Raw genomic sequence first — 27,213 nt, 5'->3', positions numbered from 1 at the left:
TCACACGCCTCTGGCCAAACTCGCGGGTTCCATTCCCGCAACCCCGCCTACCCCGTTGCAAACCCGGAACCTCTCCCTCCAAACACCGAGGCGCCGCGCGCTACTCTAACCACTTTTCGTATCTCTATGGGTAGGATGGGGGGGGGAGTCTCGCGAGAGGGAGCCCGAGCCTTCGAGCTCTCGCGAGACGCGAGTGGGCGGAGCCGGCGAGGTGTCATGGCCGCCTCCAGTGTCTGCCCATGAGTTGCTGTTGGGGAGCTGCTGGGAGGTAAAGGGGCGCTCCTGTTCTCTGGGCGGGGGGAGACTGGGAGGGGGGCGCCTTTTCTGTGCTTGCACCCCCCAGCCTCCAGCCCCTCCCCTTAAAATAGGTAATTTATTTACTTTTCTTTATTGCGCCTGCACATTGTGTTTGGTTTTTTTAAAAATATATTTTTTATTTATTTTCCATTTAATAATATATAATCACATCATTATTCTCCGCTTTCTGGCTCTCTAGAGCCTGTCGACTTCCTTCCCTCCCACCTCGTGGCTTCCAAAATTGACCTTTTTATCATAGCATTTAATACGTTTTAATTAAACTCTTAATTAATTTTAATTAAACTCGTTACAAGGTACCTCAAGATTTAAATAAACGTGAAAAGGAAGATTATTTCTCATTACAAGGCTTCAGGCAACCCTACCGGTGATGTTAATGGCTTACAATGTTCTTTCAAATATCGGATAAATTTAGTATTTTTGGAATACTTGATCGTGCTGGTTTTGGATTTTTTCCCGTCAGGTTCACCACTTCTGCAAAGTCCATCATTTTCATCGTCTTCTCTTCTATTGCACCTGTACTTTGGAACTCCTTGCCTGTTGCCATCTAGAGTTCGCTGTTCTCTTTTTAAAAAAGCCCAAATCATTCTTGTTTACACAAGGCTGCTTGGAAAGTTGGCGTGAATCTTGACTTGCTTTAATGTTTTCACTTTCGTATGTTTTAAAGTACGTCTGTGATCTTTCCTTCCCACAATTTTATTGCTCTTCCTTTTTGTGAAGCAATTTGAGGTTTGTTCGTTTCACTTTCTCGGATTTTATCACTTTTTGTGAATGGCTTTGAGGTTTGTTTCTTTCATTACAATCGATACATCATTATTATTCATTTCCTTTCGACGCCACTTTCTGTTTTTATGTGTGTGGGGGGGAATCTCAAAGTGGTTTGCAAGCCTTTTATATATTAAATTTGTATAGCGCCTCAGGGTGGGTCAGAGCATTAAAAATGCAAAATAAAAACACAAAGCCTGCATTAAAAAATCCATGTAAAACAACCCAGAATGAAACATCACAGAAGAAATTCAAAGATAAAGTATGCGTTCAAAGCAACATAATTAGCAGAAAACTGAAATATTATCTTGAAAGATTTCAAAACAAAACATGCAGCATAGTTAACAAAAAAGGTTATCATAAAAACATTACAAAGGAGGTCGAGTACAGAAGGCACATTTAATGCAGCAGTGTTAACAAAAAAATTATCATAAATGTTTCAAAAGAAAACATTACTAAAGGAAGTCTAATATAAAATGCACATTTAAAACAGCATGTGTAGCAGAAGAACGAAAAATTAATATTATGAATTTTATGAAATAAATAATATTCCAGCTTTTCAGCTCGGAATATGTGGTTCTCCATGTCATTTAATCCCCAACAACAACCCTGTGGGGTAAATTAGGAGGAGAGAGGCAGTGATTCAGTGAACTGCTTCATGTAGCCGAGTGGGGGAATTTGAACCCAGGTCTCTCTCCTAGGTGCTGGTTCAGCACTCTTAACAACTAGCCCACCACTGGCTTTCCTCGCAGTTATTATTGACAGCACCCTCAGTGGACCTGTGGTGCAACAGGAGTACAGGGAGGCTGGTCTCCGCCCCCCCCCCCCCAAGTAGCTTAAATGCTAAAACACAGCACACGGTGACTTAAAAAAACCTGCGGGAAACTATTCTGTTCCTTCAGTCTTACTTCGGCAATTAAGAGTACATCTTCCACAATACAGTTATCTGATTCCTGATTTTGACGTTTTTTGTTTGGCTTTATGTGTAAATCTTGTAACCCGCTCTGGTATTTTTTCTATGAATAGAGGTATATGCTAATTCACAGCTAATTCTCCCCTGGTCTCCTCGCTGGCCCAAATAGGACTAATTCAGCCAGCTAGCCCTGGTGATCATCTAATGTTTATTGGATGGATTTCCCCCCTAAATTGATTTTTGAATTCTGAATTTATTATTACGTTTCATACTGTATTTTATGCTGTTTTTTGTTGCATCAATTAAGTGTTTTAAATCTGTTGTTGGCCACCCTGAACCTGGTTTACTGAACCAGGAAGGGCGGGGTATAAATAAAAATTTATTATGATTATTAATTATTATTTTTATACATAAAATTTCAAAAAGCACCTTGAGTTTGGCCCAGCTCTAATTGATTCCTGAGTGCTAGAAGTCTACTCCCACCCCTCGCCAAAAAAGCTTTCCCTGCCTCCAGATTCATTCCCCTGAGGACAGGCTTGTGTTTGTCTTAGTCATGAGGTGGGTTAAAAAAAATTAAAATACCTGGCATGGCACCTGTGCCAGTGGGAAATCCTACTCAACAGTTCACTTTCATGGGGACTAGCAACTTGATTTCATTTTGTTACTTTTGAAAAAAGCTGAGACTGGCAGGCTACTGTATTCTGTGGTTGCTGCAGAATACGTTCAGTCCTAAGGATGGCTGGAATATTTGGGTATCAGTCTGGGCTATAGCTGTCAACCGCCCCTTATTTGGCAGGAAACTCCCTTATCTCAGCGCTGTGTCCCGCTGCTGTCCCTTATTGATGATGTCCCTTAAATTTCCCAGGTTTCAAAGGAAGCAGCTCCTCTCCCTCCCTCCCTGCCGGCCAGGGAGGAGGGAGGCTCCAGCTGTGTTGCTTGGCTGCGTTGCTCACCCAATAAGGAGTCTGAGAGTGACTGGGGGTGGAGCTTGCATGCCTTGTGCGATCAAATCGGCCGCCTTGCCTGGGGACTCTCCTTTGCTCAGCGCTTCCCAGCGGAGAGGTGACGGTGGTTTTCCTTGCTGCATCCCCTTTGCCGGGTTGCTGCGCTGTGGGAACCACCGCTTGAGGCTTCGTTTGGCTGCTGGTTGACTAAAATCCCTTATTTTGGCTGCTGATCCCTTATTTTCAAATCTGTAAGTTGACAGCTCTGGTCTGGGCATTCTTATTTATTTTGCAACTTTTTCCTTTCCGTGCAGAATCCTTCCTCCCTCTCGGCAACCTCCACCTCCTTACGCTGGGATGAATGAAGCACCCGGCGCTGCGGTACACTCAAGCTTTCCCTGGTGGTCTGGCTTACATAAACACTGTCCTCTTAGTATTAGTAGTAGCGGTGGTGCCTCTTAGGAGCAGCTCTCGAGGAGACCCTCTGAGGTTTGTGTGATGGATGCCGAGCCGCCCCTTGACCACCAGGTTGTGCTGGAGCTGGGGCAGCCAGACGACAACAAGGTGGACCCTGGGGCCATCTCTGGACCTGCAGCGAAGGTGCCAAGGCTAAATGGGAGCCAGGAAGACGAGGGGGCTGCTGCAGAGGCAGTTCCTGGGCCCAAACCCCCGAAGGAAGAAGAACCCGAGATCGGGGACACAGCGCATCACCTCAAGGAAGAAAAGGAGGAAGACGCGATTGATGGAGGAGAAATGTTGGCAGAGGAAGGAGAGTATTAGTGAGTGTCTGGTGTTGCCTTGCAGGCAGATGGCTGGATGTCCAGCTCAGATGGGTCCTTTGCCCAGTTCAGAAAGGGGAAAGATGATTTTTTCAATTACTGATTTAATATTTGTGTTCCACTTTCCCAGCAACAAATGTTGAGCTCAAAGCGTCTCACAATAATCACAACAGCTTTATTTTTTTAAAGCAGTGGCTCTGTGGGTTAAACCACTGAGCCTAGGACTTGCCTATCAGAAGGTCGGCGGTTCAAATCCCCGCGATGGGGTGAGCTCCCGTTGCTCGTCCCTGCTCCTGCCAACCTGGCAGTTCAAAAGCACATCAAATTGCAAGTAGATAAATAGGTACCGCTCCGGCGGGAAGGTAAACGGCATTTCCGTGCGCTGCTCTGGTTCGCCAGAAGCGGCTTAGTCATGCTGGCCACACGACCCGGAAGCTGTACGCCGGCTCCCTCGGCCAGTAAAGCGAGATGAGTGCCGCAACCCCAGAGTCGGTCACGACTGGACCTAATGGTCAGGGGTCCCTTTACCTTTATACAGTCATACCTCATGTTACGTTTGCTTCAGATTGCGCGTTTTCAGGTTGCGTCCCGCAGCGACCCAGAAGTACTGGAAAGGGTTACTTCCGGGTTTCGCCGCTGGCGCATGCGCACACGTGCAAAATGACGTCACACGCATGTGCAGAAGCGGCGAATCGCGATGTGCAGACGCTAGTTGTGTTCTTTTCAGGTTGCAAGCGGGTCTCCGGAACGGATCCCATTCGCAACCGGAGGTACCACTGTACTATTAAAGACAGCATTGGCTAAAAGCACTTAAAGGCATGAGCTGCCAGTGTGGCTCATCTCACCAAAATTGCTTAGAAAGGTGCCTGCACATTTTGTTTCATAACTTTCTTTGTGGTAGGGTTGGAGTTTTACTTAGCCTTTGCCTTCTTGCAGGCATGAGCCCTAGTGCATTTGCTCCTTTTGCACTGTTATAAATTTGGCCGTGCAAATAAAAGCAAGTTCAGTTGCAGAATCCAAGATCACTTGTCTACTCTTAAGAATTTGCACAGTTCAGGCTTGCGGGCTCTCACTCCTTAACATTACAAACAGGTTTGCTTAACTTCAGTTTATTTGTGCTCAGTTAGCCACACCAGTTGTGGTGTTCAACGCACAAGGCCAGAACAATAGTGGCTACTGGGAAACCACAGAAGCCAGTTTCACAGAGCTTTAAGTTACGCAGGTTTAGTAATTCCATCACCTTTACACATGCGTAGAAATTAAGCCGCATGGTAAGCAGAGTCGGAATGGCCTTGTCGGAAGAACAAACGTAACATCGTAGGTACAGCCTTGAGTGAAAACAAGGCCATAGATTCATCTATCAGTGCTAGAAAAATCCCTCACTCATCTTCACAGGCAGGTTGAAACCCTTTCACCATCCTTTCATTCACTGTTCTCTTCAGACTTACTCTTACTTCTTACTCCACTGTGTTTATCGATACTTCGATCCACCACAAATTGCAGGGAGGCTGGATTTCAGAGTTCTCTTTCTGAGGGTGAGGCCCCAGCGTGTCTGAGCGAAGGGGGTGGTCTTCTGTATCATCATCATCATCATTATTATTATTATTATAATAAATAGGGGTAGAGGTTTGAGATAGGGATTGGACTTAGAGTTAGGGATAGGGTTATTATTATTAGGGATTAGGGAGCAGCCCAGAGAGGCTGGGGAAACCCAGCCAGATGGGCGGGGTATAAATAAATTATTATTATTATTACAGTGGTGCCCCGCAAGACGAATGCCTCGCAAGACGGAAAACCCGCTAGACGAAAGGGTTTTCCGTTTTGGAGGTGCTTCGCAAAACGAATTTGCTATGGGCTGGGCTTGCTTCGCAAGACGAAAATGTCTTTCCCCCCTCCCCCCCTTTTCCCCAAGCCGCTAAGCCGCTTAACAGCTGATCGCTAAGCCGCTTATCAGCTGATCCACTAAGCCCGCTAAGCTGCTAATAGCCTTTTAGCAGCTAATCCGCTAATCCCTTAAGCCTTTAATAGCCGCTAATAGCCGCTAAACCACTAATAGCGCTAATCCGCTAAGCCGCTAATAGGGTTGCTTCGCAAGACGAAAAAAACCGCAAGACGAAGAGACTCGCGGAACGGATTCTTTTTGTCTTGCGAGGCACCACTGTATTATTATTATTATTGCAGTATTCCTATAGAAGCTCCTGCCCTTCCTTTCGGGCTGGATCCTGGGAGGGGAATAGGATGTTAACAAACTTTGTAAAGGGGTGGTTGGGTGTTCCTGGCTTAGCACAGCATGACTTTCCTTTTCCTTCCCCTTCTAGCTTCCCGACCTACGATTTCTCGCAGGCCCCCAAACCTCTGACAGGCTCCTGGGTGGAGTACAGCCACGTACAGGAGAATTTCCTTAAAGGCTGCAAATGGTGAGTGGACTGGAATCGTAGAACTGTAGACTTGGGAGGGACACCCTAGAGTCATCTAGTCTGTCCCCCTGAATCACAGCTGAAGAACCCCTGACCGATGGCCGTCCAATCTCTGCTTAAAAACCTCCCAAGTAAGGAGAGTCCGCAACGTCCGGAGGGAGACCGTTTTCACTGCTGAACAGCTCTCATGGTCAGAAAGTTCTTCCTGGTGTCCGAGTTGGAATTTCCGTTTCTTGCCACCCGGTTCTTCTGATTTCCTCGCTTTTGTAAGGAGCAAAAACACGCGCTGCTCCCTTCGCTCTCCGCCTTCGTCACTGGCAAATGTTGAAGCTGAACTATAGTTGTCCAGAATAGTTGGATTTTGGAGCACTCCCACCACGTGTGGAGGTATGTGCCTGTGGAGGTGCACCCTCTCCAGCATTTTGGTGAGGTTCCTGGGCGCATTAGCGCTAGTTTTCTTGGTGTTAGGTACCACCTGTAGGTGATTTTCAGAGTGAGTTCTTTTCTTTTTGTTGCTATGGATTTAAAGGGGGGTTTAGACCACATTCTGGCCCATTGAGTGGGGTTAATCTCGTAGCCTATGTCATCCTCCCATTGTTTTTTGATTGTGTCTAGGGAGTTTGTGGGATTTTGTAGTACAGTGGTGCCCCGCAAGACGGAAAACCCGCTAGACGAAAGGGTTTTCTGTTTTGGAGGTGCTTCGCAAAACGAATTTGCTATGGGCTTGCTTCGCAAGACGAAAATGTCTTGCGAGTTCCTGCGGGGTTTTTTTCCTTTTCCCCACCTTTTCCCCAAGCCGCTAAGCCGCTTAACAGCTGATCCGCTAATAGCGCTAATAGCGCTAAGCCGCTAATGGGCTTGCTTCGCAAGACGAAAAAAACCACAAGACAAAGAGACTCACGGAACGGATTCTTTTCGTCTTGCGAGGCACCACTGTACTATTTTGTGTATTGCGGATACCATCCCTTTACCGTGTCCTTTTGATGTTAGGAGGTTTTCGAAGGTTGTCAGGGGCCTAGTTGCTGCCGATTTTACTACTGGATTGTTTAAGAGGGCATGCAATTGGTGATGTGTTAACCAGGACAGAATCACAGAACTGTAGAGTTGGAAGGGACCCTAAGGATCATCTAGTCCAACCCCCTGCAATGCAGGAATATGTAGCTGGTACATACAGGGATCGAACCTGCAACCTTGGTGTTATCAGCACCATAGTCTAACCAACTAGTTTGTCTTGAATTTCTTGCGTTGACAAAGGTTTGTTATTTTTATAGAGGTCTATTAGCCTTTGGTTTGCCAGTTTTTTATTTGGGGGTTTTGTGCTGGGTGATGGAACAATGGGGAATTAGTGGGGATGGGGTTAGAATCATAGAATCATAGACTCCTAGAGTTGGAAGAGACCACAAGGGCCATCGAGTCCAACCCCCTGCCAAGCAGGAAACACCACCAGAGCACTCCTGACATATGGTTGTCAAGCCTCTGCTTAAAGACCTCCAAAGAAGGAGACTCCACCACACTCCTTGGCAGCAAATTCCACTGTCCAACAGCTCTTACTGTCAGGAAGTTCTTCCTAATGTTTAGGTGGAATCTTCTTTCTTGTAGTTTGGATCCATTGCTCCGTGTCCGCTTCTCTGGAGCAGCAGAAAACAACCTTTCTCCCTCCTCTAGGTGACATCCTTTTATATATTAGAACATAGCTATCATATCACCCCTTCACCTCCTCTTCTCCAGGCTAAACATGCCCAGCTCCCTTAGCCGTTCCTCATAAGGCATCGTTTGCAGGCCTTTGACCATTTTGGTTGCCCTCCTCTGGAAACGTTCCAGTTTGTCAGTGTCCTTCTTGAACTGTGGTGCCCAGAACTGGACACAGTACTCCAGGTGAGGTCTGACCAGAGCAGAATACAGTGGCACTATTACTTCCCTTGATCTAGATGCTATACTCCTATTGATGCAGCCCAGAATTGCATTGGCTTCTTTAGCTGCCGCGTCACACTGTTGGCTCATGTCAAGTTTGTGGTCAACCAAGACTCCTAGATCCTTTTCACATGTACTGCTCTCAAGCCAGGTGTCACCCATCTTGTATTTGTGCCTCTCATTTTTTTTGCCCAAGTGCAATACTTTACATTTCTCCCTGTTTAAATTCATCTTGTTTGTTTTTGCCCAGTTCTCTAATCTGTCAAGGTCGTTTTGAAGTGTGATCCTGTCCTCTGGGGTGTTAGCCGGGGGAAGCTGAACTATAGTTGAACTGTGGAACTCCCTTCCACAGGAGCCTGTGATGGGCTTTAAAAGGTCTGGACAAATTCATGGAAGGGAGAGAGGGCTATCGATGGCTCCTAGTCAGGATGGCTGTGTTTTGTCTCCCCAGTCACAGGCAGCGATGCTTCCAATTTCTGGAAACCGCAGGAGCGGAGAGTTGCTCTTCTGCTCAGCTCTCGTTTCCAGTTTTCCTGCAGGCATCCGGTTGCTCACTGTGAGAACAGGACACTGGACTAAATAGGCGATGAGCCTGATCCAGCCATCTCTTCTTATGGTCTTCTCTTCAACCCTTTCAGAACTTATGAAAAGGCCCCTTCCTTCTAATAACTTGTTCTCTTGTTGGTTTCTGACTTCTCTTTTAGAGTAGAGTTTGAGAATTCTTTTTTAAAATATTTTTTATTTTACAATTGAGAATACTCATTTAAACATCCTCAAAATATCAGTGACCTTCCCCTCTTCTCTTTCCGTGGTTCGTTTTGCATATCATAAATCCCTGCATGTTTTACATAAACTATACCAATCAGACCTCACCTGGAGTACTGTGTCCAGTTCTGAGCACCACAGTTCAAGAAGGACACTGACAAACTGGAACGTGTCCAGAGGAGGGCAGTCAAAATGGTCAAAGGCCTGGAAACGATGCCTTATGAGGAACGGCTAAGGGAGCTGGGCATGTTTAGCCTGGAGAAGAGGAGGTGAAGGGGTGATATGATAGCCATGTTCAAATATATAAAAGGATGTCACATAGAGGAGGGAGAAAGGTTGTTTTCTGCTGCTCCAGAGAAGCGGACACGGAGCAGTGGATCCAAACTACAAGAAAGAAGATTCCACCTAAACATTGGGAAGAACTTCCTGACAGTAAGAGCTGTTTGACAGTGGAATTTGCTGCCAAGGAGTGTGGTGGAGTCTCCTTCTTTGGAGGTCTTTAAGCAGAGGCTTGACAACCATATGCCAGGAGTGCTCTGATGGTGTTTCCTGCTTGGCAGGGGGTTGGACTCGATGGCCCTTGTGGTCTATTCCAACTCTTCTATGATTCTATGATTCTATTCTATGATTCTAGTATTCCATTATTACATCCATCAAAACTTCCAATCTTCTTTAAACATATGTTCTCCTTGATCTCTTATTCTATATGTTAGGTACGCAAACACTGAATATTCCATCAGTTTAAGTTGTTATTCTTCTTTAGTTGGGATCTTGCTCCTTTTCCATTTTGGGGCTAACAAAACACGGGCCGCAGTAGTGGCATACATATAAATAACCTTTTTTGACACCTGGGAATTTCCATCTGAATTATCCCCAATAAAAAAGACACTGTTGTTTTGTTTTTTTTGTTTGTTTTTTGGAAAGGTACTTTTAAATGTTTTTTCCCATTCATTATGAATTATTTTCCAATACCCTTTTACAGGTCCACCACATACAAAAGAACGTTCCCGAGTTTGGGAACTCTTGACGGACAACAATGGGCCGTTCCTTTGGAAGGGGGGGGCAGGGAAAGATGGAGATGGGGTAATCATATCTGGGGAGACGGGTTGTATGTTATCTCTTTCCCCTCTTGCTGTATAACTTGGCTTCCTTCAAAACGGTTGTTTGGTCCCCGTGGCCTATCATAGTCTGGACCATGAGTAGGCAAACTAAGGCCCGGGGGCCAGATCCGGCCCAATCGCCTTCTCAATCTGGCCCGCAAATGGTCCGGGAATCAGCGTGTTTTTACATGAGTAGAATGTGTGCTTTTATTTAAAATGCATCTCTGGGTTATTTGTGGGGCATAGGAATTCGTTCTTTATTATTTTTTCAAAATACAGTCCGGACCCCCACAATGCATCTCTGGGTTATTTGTGGGGCCTGCCTGGTGTTTTTACATGAGTAGAATGTGTCCTTTTATTTAAAATGCATCTCTGGGTTATTTGTGGGGCCTGCCTGGTGTTTCGACGTGAGTAGAATGTGTGCTTTTATTTAAAATGCATCTCTGGGTTATTTGTGGGGCATAGGAATTCGTTCATTTCCCCCACCAAAAAATTATAGTCCGGCCCCCCACAAGGTCTGAGGGACAGTGGACCGGCCCCCTGCTGAAACAGTTTGCTAACCCGTGGTCTGGACAAACAAGGGAATAAGTTGCCACTCCGCTCAATAACAGCGTGCCCCTTCCCACCTCTCTCCCCAGGGCTCCTGACGGGACTTGCCTGCTCACCAACAGTGCTGACAACACCCTGCGGATCTACAACCTCCCTGCTGAGCTGTACGCGGAGGAATGGGGGACCATCTCTGAAATGGTTGGTAGCTGGCTAAGGGAGCTGGGCATGTTTAGCCTGGAGAAGAGGAGGTTAAGGGGTGATATGATAGCCATGTTCAAATATATAAAAGGAAGTCACATAGAGGAGGGAGAAAGGTTGTTTTCTGCTGCTCCAGAGAAGCGGACACGGAGCAATGGATCCAAACTACAAGAAAGAAGATTCCACCTAAACATTAGGAAGAACTTCCTGACAGTAAGAGCTGTTCGACAGTGGAATTTGCTGCCAAGGAGTGTGGTGGAGTCTCCTTCTTTGGAGGTCTTTAAGCAGAGGCTTGACAACCATATGTCAGGAGTGCTCTGATGGTGTTTCCTGCTTGGCAGGGGGTTGGACTCGATGGCCCTTGTGGTCTCTTCCAACTCTATGATTCTAGTATGAGCGCCGAGTGTGCGTCTTGCCTGCCTGCCAGCGCATGTTTGCGTGGGGAGGGGAAGAGGCAAATTCTCTTGTGGCAGGAATCGGGGGGGGGGGGGCCTCTGGCCCTCCCAAAGTTGCTGGACTTCCCCTCCCATCATCCCAAACCATTGGCCATGCTGGGGGGCGGGGTGGTGGCGATGGGAAATTGCAGCCCCAGAAATACCTGGAGGGCTGTAGGTGTCAGGAGCTCAGCCTACACTCGAGTAGGACCCTGGCAGAGACACATGCCCGACTGGCATGTTCTCTCCCTCCTGGTCGTTCGTTCGGGAGCTTCAAAAGCTTTATTCAGCCCGAACATCACAGCGACCGATGCCAACAGACACCGGCACACTTGGGGATCCACAGAGTCTTTGTATTTTTCGTGACAGACCTCAGCAACTCAGCATTTTGGCTAATCTAGTTTATTTACATATAAACACACACGGAGCATTGCAACATGGCTCCCTCTCTCTAGCAGCAGACAGCAAAGAGAAATTAATAATAATAATAATAATAATAATAATAATAATAATAATAATAATAATAATAAATAAATAATAAATAAATAATAAATAATAATAATTTATTATTTATACCCCGCCCATCTGGCTGGGTTTCCCCAGCCACTCTGGGTGGCTTCCAACAAAACACTAAAGTACAGTAACCTATTAAACATTAAAAGATAAATAGTTAAAACAAAACACTGTGTTTGGAACATGGTTCTGGTCGCCTTGCCTCAAAAAAGGATTTTGTGGAGCTGCGAAAGGTCTCACCGACCTTCCTCTTCCCTAGAGCGCAGAACAGAGGAGGATTCTGGGAAAGACCAGGCGCGAATCTTCCTTTGTGGGTGATGTCAAAGAGTGGGGGGGGCAGCAAAGGCTGGATGGGGGCCAGTCTTCCAGGCTAACGCAGGAAATATTTCTGCGAAGGTGGTAACTTTGGTTGCGATCTCTGCTCCAGGCAGGGTAGTCATCTCTCTCTCTCTCTCTCTCTCCAGAGTCCCGTCTTGCGAATGGCCGAAGGAGACACCGTCTACGATTACTGCTGGTTCCCGCTGATGAACTCCTCCGACCCGCAGACTTGTTTGTAAATCCATCTTCCCCCTCTTTCCCCCCCTGCCTTCCTCTTCTTCCCCAGTTGCTGATGGGAATAAAAAAGAAAGAAAATATTTTGCCAAGTAGCCGGAAGAGGCTCGAGCTTTGAACAGCCCCAGGAGAGGCGTCCGGAAAAGCCAATTGCCGAAATAATTGAACGCTGCCTTAATTAAATTAACTGAATTGAAATTAACCACCGCCTAATTAGAAAGGTGGGGCTCTGGAAAGGGAGCTGGAATCTGTACGTCCCCTGCCTTGCCCTTGCGGTTTGACAGGTGGGCGGGTAATAATTAGACAGTTTGCACTTATCAGTTACAATAAATAATTACTCACCTATAATCTATTAAAATAGCAGCAAATCACAATGCACAAAATACCGCAAATCATACAAAAGGATGTAAAAGGATTAAATTTAAGAAACAAACACACACAACTTATAAAATTATTTTCTTTTTCTTTTTTTTATAAGTGATATTTATTAAAAGTTTCAAAAATTACAGAAAAAAGAAAAAGGAAAAACAAGAAAAGGTTTATCAAAACATACATACATTACAATTACAATTGCAATACATAGGGGGGAAAAAAACAAAGAAAAAGGAATATAGAAACATAAAAAGGCAATACAACAATGCAGAGAAAAAAAACAAAAAAACACTAAAAACACACATCCAATATTCCATATCTTTACCTTTCATTAACTTGTTTCATCGACCTCCTCACACCTCCCTTTTTTGTATTCTATTTCAGTTAACTATTTCAGCAAATTCTTTCCATCTTTCTCAATTTTTGTTCTATAATTTATCTTAACGGTCTAACCTTAAATTTTTCATTTTGTCCCGTTATCAATCAGCTTTTACTTAATTCTTTATTACCTTTCTGCTAAAACCATATGGCTTCATTCCAGCATCCTTCTAGCATTCATTAATTTTACAATATTTTTGCAGATAAGCTTTAAATTTTTTCCAATCTTCTTCCACGACTCTTCTCCCTGGTCTCGGATTCTGCCAGTCATTTCCGCCAGTTCCATGTAATCCAACAACTTATAAAATTATTTTCAAAACAAAACGAAACAAAAAAAAACTATCCTTGAATTCTCCTCTCAGCTGCCTCTGCTGTTCTCAAAGTCACGGTCTGGGAATGGCTCCCAGGGTGGGGGGCGGGGGGCCGGCAAGGCAGGTGGAAGCCATTGCCTGCGGACAATGGCCCACCCCTCTTCCTGTTCTTGTAGCTGCCAGCCAGATGGCCCAGTGGGAGACCTCTTTATTAGCTGCGGCCAGCAAAATTCTTGCAAGGATCTTAGCAAACCGTCTCTTAACAATATCTGAGTTGACCCTTCCTGAATCCCAAAATGGTTTTCGGCCTCCTAGGGGAACAGTGGACATGATTTTCACCTCTCGAGAGCTCCAAGAAACATGCAGAGAGCAAAACCAACCTCTGTATATGGCGCTTACTGATTTGACTAAGGCTTTCGACACTGTAATAATACTAATAATTTATTATTTGTTCCCCAGCCACTCTGGGTGACTTCCAACAAAGATTAAAAATACATTAAAATGCCACACATTAAAAACTTCCCTGAACAGGGCTGCCTTCAGATGTCTTCTAAATGTCAGGTAGTTGTTTATCTCTTTGACATCTGGCGGGAGGGCGTTCCACAGGGCGGGTGCCACCACCGAGAAGGCCATCTGCCTGGTTCCCTGTAACTTGGCTTCTCGCAATGAGGGAACTGCCATAAGGCCCTCGGAGCTGGACCTCAGTGTCCGGGCTGAATGATGGGGGTGGAGACGCTCCTTCAGGTATACTGGACCGAGGCCGTTTAGGGCTTTGAAGGTCAGCACCAACACTTTGAATTGTGCTCGGAAACGTCCTGGGAACCAATGTAGGTCTTTCAAGACTGGTGTTATGTTGTCTCAGTGGCCACTCCCAGTCACCAGTCTAGCTGCCGCATTCTGGATTAGTTGTAGTTTCTCAGTCACCTTCCAAGGTAGCCCCACGTGGAGCGCATTGCAGTAGTCCAAGCGGGAGATAACCAGAGCATGCACCACTCTGGCGAGACAGTCTGCGGGCAGGGAGGGTCTCATCCTGCATACCAGATGGAGCTGGTAGACAGCTGCCCTGGACATAGAACTGACCTGCGCCTCCATGGACAGCGGTGAGTCCAAAATGACTCCCAGGCTGCGCACCTGGTCCTTCGGGGGCACAGTTGCCCCATTCAGGACCAGGGAGTCCTCCACACCTGCCCACCCCCTGTCCCCCCAAAACAGTACTTCTGTCTTGTACTGTAGATCGTAATGCCCTGTGGACTGTCCTCCTGAAAATTGACTGCCCAAATAAATTTGTGAACGTCATTCGGCTCCCCCACGATAATACGACAGCAGCCATAGCAGATAACAATGGCTCTCAAAGGGAACCATTCACAGTGGGATCAGGTGTTAAACCTCCAAGCAGGACCCCCCCAGCGCAAGAGCACACTCCCCCCTCACTAATAATTCAGAAGCATCGCTCCCTCCAGTTGCAGAGGCAGGGCACAGCCGCCATCGCTAGCCCTCTCCTCTGCGAATTTGCCAGGGCTCATCCAGGGTTTGTCTTTGGCATTTATAATAATAATAATAATAATAATAATAATAATAATAATAATAATAATATCTTTATTGTCATTGCCCCCTTCGGGGACAACGAAATTACTTGGCTGCTCCATAAAAACACTAATTAAACAATACAGTATAATACAGCAAGGGAGATTAGATGACTTTCAAAGTCCGGGCTTCCCATTCAGGGCCGAGATCGCTCTGGAGAAGAAGCTGTTCTTAAGACGGCTCGTTCTTGTCTTCATCGTCCTGTACCTCTGTCCCGACGGCAAGAGCTCGACGAGACAGTGACCAGGATGCGATGGATCTTTTACTATGTCCAGTGCCTTCCTATGGCACCTTGTGGCATAAATCTGCTCTAAGGTGGAGAGTGGGCAGCCAACAATGCTCTCTGCTGCCTTCACAACCCTGCGCAACCCCATCCTGTCCTGGGTAGTACAGCTTCCGTACCACACACATAAGCCAGAAGTGAGCACTCTCTCAATGGCACAGTGATAGAAGGCAAGCAGCAGTTTCTGCGGAAGATGGTTTTTCCTTAGTATTCTCAAAAAGTACAGTCTTATGCCCAAGTGCAAGGCAGCACTGGGAAGTGATCAAGCCCTGCCCACCCTTTTGCCTGCCCCTTCCTTTCCAGCTCACCCGGCCCCCCGGCTGCCCCTCACTGGCCCTCCTTCTGCTTCTCTGCCCCTTGCAGTGTTGCCAGCAGCAGCCGGGACAACCCCGTCCACATATGGGATGCTTTCTACGGAGACCTGCGTGCCACCTTTCGACCCTACAATCACCTGGTGAGCATGTGCCCAGGGGGTGGGTGTGTGTCGCCGGCTTTGCCCGGCAGACGTGGTGTGGGCAATAGGGTCCCGGGCCCTAAAGAAGTCAGATTAGCCTCAACCAGAGCCAGGGCCTTTTCAACACTGGCCCCGGCCTGGTGGAACGTTCTGTCTCATGAGACCAGGGCCCCGCGGGATCTGATTTCTTTCCACAGGGCCTGTAAGACAGAGTTGTTCCACCTGGCCTTTGGTTTGGAATCAACTTGATCTCCTTCCCCTCTTTCCTTTTTCCTTTTCTGTGACGGAACTCCTATTTGGGGACTTCCCTGGCTTTTTTCTGGCCCATGTAGGACCAGTCTGAATAGTTGGCCTTGATGATGACTTGACGTTTTTATCCCCAAAAAGGTTTTGATTAAGTTCTACTGAAAGGAGGCTGCATTTTAATGTTGTATTTTAATACAGTGGTGCCCCGCAAGATGAATGCCTCGCAAGGCGGAAAACCCGCTAGACGAAAGGGTTTTCCGTTTTTCAATGCGCTTCGCAGGACGAATTTCTCTATGGGCTTGCTTCGCAAGACGAAAATATCTTGCGATTCTTGCGATTTTTCCCCGCTCCCCACCCCCTTTTTCTAAGGCACTAAGCTGCTAATAGCCTTTTAGCAGCTAATCCACTAATCCCTTAAGCCTTTAATAGCCGCTAATAGCCGCTAAACCGCTAATAGCGCTAATAGTGCTAATCCGCTAATGGGCTTGCTTCGCAAGATGAAAAAACCGCTAGACGAAGAGACTCACGGAACGGATTCTTTTCGTCTTGCGAGGCACCACTGTATTTGTATTCTAATCAATTGTTTTTATATTTGGTGTTAGCCGCCCTGAGCCCGGTCTTGGCTGGGGAGGGTGGGGTATAAATAAAAATTATTATTATTATTACTATTCTCCTGGAGTTGGTTGCCGCTGACCCTCCCATTTTCTCGCCAGGATGAGCTGACGGCTGCCCACTCCCTGTGCTTCACCCCGGACGGCTCGCAGCTCTTCTGCGGCTTCGACAAGATCGTGAGGGTGTTTGACACGTCGCGGCCCGGGCGCATGTGCGAAAACAGGCCCACCCTCGGTGAGTCAGCCTCAGGTCCATCCGGGGAGTTTCTGGGCAAAGCAACATCTCCCCTTCTCGGGTGCTTTGGGGCTGAGGGACCCCCGTTGGCGTGTCTCGATGGGGCCAGGAGCAAAACGGCGGAGGCAGGGATCTGGGCAGTGTGGTGTCCTGGTCGGAGTGTTTGGACTACGACCCATGAGACCAGAGTTCAAATCCCCCTCAACCCATGGGTGATGACTTTGGGAGCTAATCCCTGCTTCTCTCAGCCTTGCCTACCTCACTGGGCTGTCATTGGGATTAAATGACCAGTGTACACTTTGCAGAAAGAAGCTGCGATACTAATAAGTCCCGGTGCCAACAGCAGCCAGTCATAACCTTAGATAAGGTAAAGGGACCCCTGACCATTAGGTCCAGTCGTGGCCGACTCTGGGGTTGCAGTGCCCATCTCGCTTTATTGGCCGAGGGAGCCGGCGTACAGCTTCCGGGTCATGTGGCCAGCAGGACTAAGCCGCTTCTGGCGAACCAGAGCAGCGCACGGAAACGCCGTTTACCTTCCCGCCGGAGCGGTACCTATTTATCTACTTGCACTTTGAGGTGCTTTTGAACTGCTAGGTTGGCAGGAGCAGGGACCGAGCAACGGGAGCTCACCCCATCAAGGGGATTCAAACCGCCGACCTTCTGATCGGCAAGTCCTAGGCTCTGTGGTTTAACCCACAGCGTCACCCGTGTCCCCCATAACCTTAGAAACCTTGGCTCAAATCAGATGTGTGTCTTTTTAAATGGCTGTTGCACCGCTCTGGGAAGCCTAAGAGTTGCTTGTCGGTGTTGCTATAAGAAAAAAACTGCTCCCTTTCCCTTATGGGGTATTCTAGAGCCCATACAGAGTCCTTAAGTGGGTTCCCTATCAGTCAGAGAAAATAACAGACGCCAGCCAGAGTATATTGAGAAGCAAAGCAGCTAGTAAGCCTGATCTTTATTAAACTGTTGCAACAGGGTCCCCCGCTCACCGCACGCAGGAGGGAGGAGAGAACCCAGAACAAGCCTTTATATAGACGCTTGAAATTGTCTACCCTGTAGCCCAAGACCACCCCCCAAAGCATCATACATACATCACAGAAGGAGGCGGTCTACAGCAGAAATCCTGTCCGCCAGGATACCTGATAATGGTCACTGATTGCATTGACTGGGCAGCCTGGCCGTTCTTTTGTGATGGTTAATACTTTAGTTTTCCCCATTTCCTCCCTCCTTGCAGAGAAATACATTGAGGTCAGTTTGGGAGAGTCGAAACAGCTTCAGGATTGCTCTCCTGTACTATTTCAGACACGTGGTTTATATACTTACCGTATTTTTCGCTCTATAGGATGCACTTTTCCCCCTCCCAAAATGAAGGCGAAATGTGTGTGTGTCCTGTGGAGCGAATGCAGGCTCCTGGGCTTCAGCGATAGCAACGCGAAGCCTCCGAAGCGCAGAGGGAGCACTCCCTCTGCGCTCCGGAGGCTTCGTGTTGCTTTTGCTGAGCAGTGCTTCCCCCCCCCCCCAGCCCCAAAGAGCAGGTGGAAAGGAACCCGAAGCCTCCGGAGCACAGCGGAAACTCCCTCCACGCTCCTGAGGCTTGGGGTTGCCTTCACTGGAGCCTGGAGAGTGAGAGGGGTCAGTGCGCCCCGACCCCTCTCGCTCTCCAGGCTTCCAAGGTAGCCGCCTGAAGCCTCCAGAGCGCAGCAGGGACTCCCGTTACGCTCCCCAGGCTTCGGGTTGCCTTCACTGAAGGCGACTGAACACACCTTGAACGCACTGAACGCACCTTGTTTTAGAGGGGGAGAACAAGGAAAAATATTCTCCCCCTCTCTGCGCAGCGCCCCTTCAGCGAAGCAGCAGGAGAAATGGAAGGGGCTCCGTTTCTCCTGCCGCTTCGCTGAAGGGGCGCTGCGCAGAGAGGGGGAGAATTTTTTTTTCTTGTTCTCCCCCTCTAAAACAAGGTGCGTCCTATGGTCAGGTGCGTCCTATAGAGCGAAATATACGGTATGTGTGCGTTTGCCTTGTACATTTATGAACATTTACCTTTGAGACCTTAGAATTCTTATAACAGCGTCGATGCGCCTCCTCTGGAAAGTTGTCCCATAACCTTGGGGGCCGTTGCAGAAAAGGCCCTGCTGCATCCTTCATGTCTCCCTGCTCTCCCAAGCACAAGAGCAGCCTGTTGGTTCAGGCCGACGGCTCACCTAGTCCCGGCATCCTGTTCTCGCAGAGCGACCAGCCTGTGGGAAATCCACTGAGCAGGATCCGAGCGCAAGAGCCAAGCAACCGGCATTCAGAAACATCTCTGCCTCCGACCATGAAGGCTAGCAGCCCTTGATAGCCCTCTTTGAATTTGTCCGGTCCTCTTTTGAAACCACCCAAGCCGGGGGCCACCGCTGTCTCCTGTGGGAGGGAGTTCCGCAGGTTAACGCTGCGCAAAGAAGCCCTTTAGTCTCTCCTCTAACCTCTCCCCTCTCCGGTCCCCCAGTGAAGAAGCAGGGCCAGAGCGGGATTATTTCCTGCATTGCCTTCAGCCCGACGCAGCCCATCTACGCCTGCACCTCGTACTCCAAGACGGTGGGCCTCTACTCCCAAGCAGAGGGCGACCCCCTCACCATTCTACACGGGCACCAGGGGGGCGTCACCCATGCCCTCTTCTCCCCGGACGGCTTCCACCTCTTCACCGGGGGGCGCAAGGTGAGAGCTTACCTGGGGGGGGGGCAAGCTGAGCGCTGGGCGCAGGCGAGAGGGGCATTGTGGGCTGGGCCCTTAAGAACCCATTAAGTCCAGCATCCTGTTCTCACAGTGACTAATGGTAATAATAATAATAATAATAATAATAATAACAACAATAATAATTATTTATTACTTGCAACCCTGTCCATCTGGCCGGGCCTCCCCAGCCACTCTGAGCAGCTCCCAACAGGATATTAAAAACACAATACAGTGGTACCTCGGGTTAAGAACTTAGGTAATTCGTTCTGGAGGTCTGTTCTTAACCTGCGGTACCACTTTAGCTAATGGGGCCTCCTGCCGCCGCCGCACGATTTCTGTTCTCATCCTGAAGCAAAGTTCTTAACCTGATGTACTATTTCTGGGTTAGCGGAGTCTGTAACCTGAAGCGTCAGTAACCCGAGGTATCACTGTAAAACATCAACATTAAAAACTTCCCTAAACAGGGCTCCCTTCAGATGTCTTTTAAAGATAAGATAGCTGCTTATTTCCTTGACATCTGATGGGAGGGCGTTCCACAGGGCAGGCGCCACCACCAAGAAGGCCCTCTGCCTGGTTCCCTGCAACCTCACTTCTCGCAGGGAGGGAACCGCCAGAAGGCCCTTGGAGCTGGACCTCAGTGTCTGAGCTGGACAATGGGGGTGGAGATGCTCCTCCAGGTCTACTGGGCCTTTGATGCCGTTTAGGGCTTTCAAGGTCAGCACCAACGCTTTGAATTGTGCTCGGAAATGTACTGGGAGCCAGTGTAGACCGTTGTTATGTGGTCTCGGCGGCCGCTCCCAGTCACCAGTCTAGCTGCGGCAATTTTATTTATACCCACCCTCCCCGGCCAGAGCCGGGGTCAGGGCAGCTAACACTAGTAATATTACAATAAAAACATAATAGGAAAAAAGCCCAATTTAAAATACAGGTTAAAATGCAATTTAAAATGCAGCCTCATTTTAAAAGTAGCCCATAAATCAGTCCTCTCCTCTATGAATTTGCCTAATCCTCTTAAAGCCATCCGGGTTGGCTGTCCTGTGGCAGTGAGTTCCACAGTTTAACACCCACGCAAAATGCTTCATTCGCCCGGCCTTCAGTTATTTCTGGCAAGTGTGGACTTTATCCTCTCTTTCCTGGGAATACGTGGGGGGAACAGGAGTGAGACTTCAGGTTCCCCCATCTCCCTCGAACTCTGGGGCAGCATTCCCCAACCCGGTGCTCCCGAGCTGTTTTTGTCTATCGATCCCATCAGCCCCAACCAGCACAGACCAAAACCTGCTGGAGGGGGCGCCACCTTGGGGAAGGCCGGCCTGGGGGAAGCAGCCTGTGATGAGGGCTTGCCGTTGCCTTTATTTTCCAGGACACTGAGATCCTTTGCTGGGACCTTCGACAGCCAGGCGAGGTCCTGTTTTCTGTGTCCCGGACAGTTGCCACCAACCAGAGGCTCTATTTCGACTTAGATCCGTGAGTGCGCCCTTCTCCCCCTACAAGATGATATCCTTTTCTTTGTTTACAGTGGTGCCTCGCAAGACGAAAAGAATCCGTTCCGGGAGTCTTTTCGTCTTGCGGTTTTTTCGTCTTGCGAAGCAAGCCCATTAGCGGATTAGCGCTATTAGCGCTATTAGCAGTTTAAGGGCTATTAACGGCTATTAAAGGCTTAAGGGATTAGCTGCTAAAAGGCTATTAGCATCTTAGCGCTTTAGAAAAAGGGGTTGGGGAGCGGAAAAAAACCTCAAAAATCGCAAGGCATTTTCATCTTGCGAAGCAAGCCCATAGGAAATTCGTTTTGCGAAGCACCTCCAAAACGGAAAACCCTTTCGTCTAGCGGGTTTTCCGTCTTGCGAGGCATTCGTCTTGCGGGGCACCACTGTATTTATTTTTGTTTAAATAATACAGGAAAAAACAACAACAACGAAAGAAAGGGCCTGTAAGACAGAGCTATTCCGCCTGGCTTTCAATTTGAACTTAGCTTGATCTTTTATTCCCCTTCCTTCCCTCCCCCTTCCCGTTTTATGAAGATTACCCGCTCTGGGATCCCACAACTAATTCTCCCCTGGTCTCCTCGCTGGCCCAAATAGGACTCATTCATCCAGCTAGCCCTGGTGATCATCTAATGTTTATTGGATGGATTTCCCCCCTAAACTGATTTTTGAATTCTGAATTTATTGTTATTCACGTTTTACACTGTATTTTATGCTGGTTTTTTTGCTGCATCAATTAAGTGTTTTAAATTTGTTGTTAGCTGGCCTGAGCCCGGTTTTCTGAACCGGGAAGGGCGGGGTATAAATAAAAAAATCTGTTATTATTATTTATTATTTTTCCTCCACAGGAGTGGGAGGTTCCTCCTGAGCGGTGACACAGAAGGACTGGTCAGTGTCTGGGACACAGCTCAGGCCCCCAGCGGCAGCAACAACCTGGGTCACCCCCTGCTGCAGCCCATCTTGCAGTTCCAAGCCCTGAGCGACTGTGTCAACGGGATCAGGTACTTATTGGGGGGGGGTGTTGAGGCCCTGCCCTTAATTTGGAGGTGGAAATGGGGTTTCAGGACCCCTGAGGGTTGGGTTTATTGTAGATATTTGAAGATGGCCCTAGAATCATAGAATCATAGAGTTGGAGGAGACCACAAGGGCCATCGAGTCCAACCCCCTGCCAAGCAGGAAACACCATCAGAGCACTTCTGACATATGCTTGTCAAGCCTCTGCTTAAAGACCTCCAAAGAAGGAGACTCCACCACACTCCTTGGCAGCAAATTCCACTGTCGAACAGCTCTTACTGTCAGGAAGTTCTTCCTAATGTTTAGGTGGAATCTTCTACCTTGTAGTTTGGATCCATTGCTCCGTGTCTGCTTCTCTGGAGCAGCAGAAAACAACCTTTCTCCCTCCTCTATGTGACATCCTTTTACAGTGGTGCCCCGCAAGACGAATGCCTCGCAAGACGGAAAACCCGCAAGACAAAAGGGTTTTCCGTCTGCAGAGGCGCTTCGCAAGACGAATTTCCCTATGTGCTTGCTTCGCAAGACGAAAAATGACGAAAAACTTTGAATTTTTTTCGCTCCAAAACCCCTTTTCCTGAAGCGCTAAGCTGCTAAAAGCATTTTAGCAGCAAAACCGCTAATCCCCCAAGCCTTAAAAAGCCGTTTTTAGCCCTTAAATTGTCAATAGCGCTAATAGCGCTAATCCGTCAATGGGCTTCCTTCGCAAGACGAAAAAACCGCAAGACAAAAAGACCCGCGGAACGGATTCTTTTCATCTTGCGAGGCACCACTCTATATATTTGAACATGGCTATCATATCACCCCTTAACCTCCTCTTCTCCAGGCTAAACATGCCCAGCTCCCTTAGCCGTTCCTCATAAGGCATCGTTTCCAGGCCTTTGACCATTTTGGTTGCCCTCCTCTGGACCCGTTCCAGTTTGTCAGTGTCCTTCTTGAACTGTGGTGCCCAGAACTGGACACAGTACTCCAGGTGAGGTCTGACCAGAGCAGAATACAGTGGCACTATTACTTCCCTTGATCTAGATGCTATACTCCCATTGATGCAGCCCAGAACTGCATGGCTTTTTTAGCTGCCGCGTTTTAGCTGCCCTCATCTCGGTCTCCTCTTCCCCAGGCTAAGCTTGCCCAAATCCGTCAGCCCTTCCTCCTGTTGAGGGACTGGCACTAAGGGGGGGTGGGTGGCACTTCCCTCACCCTTACTTGCCCACCCGATGTCAGGGACTGGACTGAAGGGGAATGGTGGGGACCGCCCCCTCCTCTGCACTTCCTCCGAAGAGGGAAGACAGTATTGATTTAGAACAGTGGTTTGCAGAAACTCCAGCGGGTGCAGAATGCCACAGCAAGGCTCCTCCCGGGGTCCTTGCCGCGGGATCACATTCATCCAGTGCGTTACCAACTGCACTGGCTCCCGGTGGAGTACAGGGTCAGGTTTAAGGTGCTGGTTTTGAGGGGCGCGGGTGGCGCTGTGGGTAAAACCTCAGCGCCTAGGGCTTGCCGATCGAAAGGTCGGCGGTTCGAATCCCCGCGGCGGGGTGCGCTCCCGTTGTTCGGTCCCAGCGCCTGCCAACCTAGCAGTTCGAAAGCACCCCCGGGTGCAAGTAGATAAATAGGGACCGCTTACTAGCGGGAAGGTAAACGGCGTTTCCGTGTGCGGCTCTGGCTCGCCAGAGCAGCGATGTCACGCTGGCCACGTGACCCGGAAGTGTCTCCGGACAGCGCTGGCCCCCGGCCTCTTTGAGTGAGATGGGCGCACAACCCTAGAGTCTGTCAAGACTGGCCCGTACGGGCAGGGGTACCTTTACCTTTGAGCTTTAAAGCCCTTCATGGCCTAGGACCCATGTACCTATGGGACCGCCTCTCCTGGTCTGCCCCGCGGAGGACCTTACGGTCTTCAAACAAAAACATCTTGGAGGTCCCAAGTCGCAAGGTCTCAACTAGAGACAGGGCCTTTTCTTTTTTAAAAAATAATAATAATTTTTATTAACTGGCCAATCAAATCAAATTAAATCACATCACATAAATTCCGAATTACAAAGCCGAATTTTAAATTTTGTTGGGGGGACCCATATTTCAAGATCCGAAGGGGGATTCTGATCATCTTTTTATTACTGCATTAATGTCCAAATCAGTCCAAACAGAGTTCATAATTCTATCCAGTCTTATCTTGCTGTTTCCACATCACATCTTGTTCAGATATTTTCTCTTTTTTCTTTATGATCTCTTCTGATAGTCTCCTTAAGCCGATGAACACCAATAATGATCCTGTGTGAATTTTTCCGTTCTTCCAATCCTCAAATCGAGATGGTTTCCATATATCATTGCCTTCATAGATAACATCGCTCTTCCCATCATTAATCTCGCAAAACTGTCGCTCTTAAGTCCCTCTGAGGAGTTTCACCCACAATATAAAAACAGCTCTATTTCTCTATTTCTCCTCCCAGACTCAAGACCTCTGACAGAACTTCCCAATATGGCGACGGCATTTTTAACTGCATCATTCCAAAGCTCTTATACATTCCACGCTCTTCTTAAAACATGCTTTGGTTTGAAAGTTTATCTCCACACAGCCTTAAATCCACAGTTTAAGTCCTTAAAACGACATTTCTGACTCGTGAGGGGAGGGGATTCTTGTTTAATCACATAAGGAAAGAAAGGAAAGTTTTTTCCCCCTCCCCCATCAGTCATTTGCCATACTGAATCTTGGCGTATCTTCTCATGATTTATTCTTGTCTTGTTTCACCAGAGATCTCTTCTGTTAGCAGTCTTTACTCCCCCTCCTTCCTTGAAATATGTGCATTCCTTCATCCAAATTGTTTCTTTTGAAGTTTTTGCAGCTAGTGGCGCGGATCAGGGACGGCGTCCAGGAGCTCCGAAATCCCACAGGAGGGCTTTGTGCCTAGCCCTCCCAATACCATTGGGGGTGGTATAGGGCACAGCAGGCAAGGCAGTCCCCCCCCCACCATCCTGGGGGGGGGGGGTAGGGAGGCTAATTACTCCCATCATAGCCTCCAAATTACCTCGTGTGGGTCGGAGAGATGTTATTGTCGGCCATCTTCCGATGCGCCCCCTAGTGGAGGGACAGGGCCTTTTCAGTACTGGCCCCGACTTGGTGGAACGCTCTGTCCCAAGAGACTAGGGCCCTGCGGGACTTGACATCTTTCTGCAGGGTCTGTAAGACAGAGCTGTTCCGCCTGGCCTTTAGTTTGCACTCGGTCTGACCCTTATGTTTCTCTCCCCTTACGGTTTTGAGCTATGGGCTATTATTAAAATGAGGCTGCATTTTAAATTGTATTTTTAACCTGTATTTTAAATTGTCCCCCCCCCCATTATGTTTTTATTGTAATTTTATTGGTGTTAGCCACCCTGAGCCTGGCTCTGGCCAGGGAGGGCGGGGTATAAATAATAATAATAATAATAATAATAATAATAATAATAATAATAATAATAATTATTCAGAGGCTGCAGAGGGGAGAAGCTGGGAAATATTGGGAGGGGAGCAGGAGGAAGAAGAAGAAGAATCACCAGGGGAGAGATAGCTGACAGACGGTGTCTTTAGAAAGCATTCCAGATCCCTTCCTTCTCCCAGAACCAGGCGGGCATTGAGAGTAGGAGAGCAGATCCTTTATGCACATGTGGTGGGACTGTGCAAAGATAAGAGAATTTTGGCATATAATATACAATGAACTCAGGGACACGGGTGGCGCTGTGGGTTAAACCACAGAGCCTAGGACTTGCTGATCAGAAGATCGGCGGTTCGAATCCCTGCAACGGGGAGAGCTCCCGTTGCTCTGTCCCTGCTCCTGCCCACCTAGCAGTTCGAAAGCACCTCAAAGTGCAAGTAGATAAATAGGTACCGCTCCGGCGGGAAGGTAAATGGCGTTTCTGTGCGCTGCACCAGAAGCGGCTTAGTCCTGCTGGCCACATGACCCGGAAGCTGGACGCCGGCTCCCTCGGCCAATAAAGCGAGATGAGCACTGCAACCCCAGAGTTGGCCACGACTGGACCTAATGGTCAGGGGTCCCTTTACCTTTACCTTTATACAATGAACTCAAAAAGAACTTTATAATAATAATAATAATTTATTATTTGTAACCCGCCCATCTGGCTGGGTTTCCCAAGCCATTCTGGGCGGCTTCCAACAAAGATTAAAAATACATTAAAATGTCACACATTAAAAGCTTCCCTGAACAGGACTGCCTTAAGATGTCTTCTAAATGTCAGGTAGTTGTTTATCTTTGGTGGGAGGGTGTTCCATAGGGCGGGTGCCACCACCGAGAAGGCCCTCTGCCTGGTTCCCTGTAGCTTTGCTTCTCGCAATGAGGGAATAAAATACCATGGTGAGAACTTCTTGTTTTCCCAGCCACGAGGGGGAGGGGGACCGGGGTCCCTGAAGCTTGACCCCCCCTGACTTTCTGACTCCTTCTCTTAGCCTCCACCCCAGCCTGCCCCTTCTGGCCACGGCTTCCGGCCAGCGCAAATTCCCCGATCTGTGGGACAGCGAGGAGGACGACCAGGAGAAAGGGAGAAGGCCGTCCGCTCGCCACCAAGACCGCGGCGACAACTCTCTCCAGCTGTGGTGGTGCTGCCCGGGCACCGGGGCGGAGGAGAAGCCCCAGGCCCCCCCATAGCCCCCTTCCTCGTGCCTGCTGGGGTTTGCGAGGGGGCCCAACGCCAACGCTCAAAACTGCCACGGGCTGCGAGTGTGCGGGACCTCTGGCGTGCCGAAGGTGCGCCCTGCCCAAGAACATTGCTGTGTTTATATGTTTCTACTTGTGGCGCTTTTGTACCAAAGAGAGAATGTGCGTCGTGCGAGGGGACGTTTGAAAACGGTGTGTGTGTTTTTGAGAGGACGGAGCTGGGTGTTGCCGTAGGGACTGGATTTTCTGCATGCTCTGAAGGAGAGATGTTGGGTCAGGGCAGAATTGTCACTGTGCCTCTGTGGGTCGGAGGCACGAGGGTAAGGAATCTCCTGTCCCAAGAAAACCAGCATTTTCCTTCTCTAGCTGCACGCGGAAGCGCTAGCTGCCCCCGGGGGAAGATTTTGGTTCATCTGTGTGTCGATCTGAGTCTTGTGCTTGGGAACTGTATTTGTGTGTGTGTGTGTGTGTGTGTGTGTTTGCTTTTTTATATATAATGGGAGAGTAATTGCTTCTTTTTGGATTTTTCCATTGCCCCCCACTTTTCTGTGCTCTGTAAATAGTTTTCCACCCCTTGCCCAACGGGTGGGCCGTGGTGCTGACTCGCTTGGGGGAGGGCAAGGCTGTTGTGGTGGGTTTCATGAATGTTCGTCACCAGTTGCTGTTTCCTGGCGAAAGAATACGTCCTCTCGTTGTCAAGTAAGTGATGCCGGTGATTAATAAAAGTTTATGATGATCGT

The 27,213-nt window shown here is 48.3% G+C and overlaps 1 protein-coding gene and 1 long non-coding RNA gene across 3 annotated transcripts; one reads left to right on the top strand and one right to left on the bottom strand.

The window, feature by feature from the left end:
* Window positions 1-166: 166 nt before the first annotated feature.
* WRAP53 (WD repeat containing antisense to TP53) lies at window positions 167-27,213 on the top strand. Of its 2 annotated transcripts, none has more exons than XM_083410450.1 (11): window positions 167-268; window positions 3,252-3,716; window positions 6,035-6,133; window positions 10,548-10,656; window positions 12,068-12,156; window positions 15,447-15,537; window positions 16,497-16,629; window positions 19,115-19,323; window positions 20,702-20,805; window positions 21,671-21,823; window positions 26,266-27,213. In XM_083410450.1, the coding sequence occupies exons 2-11, from the start codon at window positions 3,436-3,438 to the stop codon at window positions 26,462-26,464; spliced, it is 1,467 nt and encodes a 488-aa protein (XP_083266576.1). In that variant the 5' UTR covers window positions 167-268; window positions 3,252-3,435; the 3' UTR covers window positions 26,465-27,213. The 2 variants fall into 2 exon arrangements, with proteins under 2 accessions (XP_083266576.1, XP_083266577.1); XM_083410451.1 differs by having other exon boundaries at window positions 175-368.
* LOC310663256 lies at window positions 12,160-14,757 on the bottom strand. Its single transcript, XR_014504445.1, has 2 exons — window positions 13,226-14,757; window positions 12,160-12,613 (listed from the first exon to the last, which is right to left on the bottom strand). It is a non-coding gene; the product is annotated as an uncharacterized lncRNA (long non-coding RNA).

The sequence above is a fragment of the Podarcis tiliguerta genome (assembly GCF_965153285.1).
Source record: "Podarcis tiliguerta genome assembly, chromosome: 13".
NCBI lineage: Eukaryota > Metazoa > Chordata > Lepidosauria > Squamata > Lacertidae > Podarcis > Podarcis tiliguerta.
This window is presented reverse-complemented; position numbering and strand designations above follow the sequence as displayed.

Bases quoted from the DNA above. Each gene is read 5' to 3' on its own strand.
- WRAP53 (XM_083410450.1), top strand. From the start codon at position 3,436: ATGGATGCCGAGCCGCCCCTTGACCACCAGGTTGTGCTGGAGCTGGGG. The intron at 16,630-19,114 runs GTGAGTCAGCCT...CCGGTCCCCCAG, and splicing joins CGAAAACAGGCCCACCCTCG to TGAAGAAGCAGGGCCAGAGC. The intron at 19,324-20,701 runs GTGAGAGCTTAC...TTTATTTTCCAG, and splicing joins TCTTCACCGGGGGGCGCAAG to GACACTGAGATCCTTTGCTG.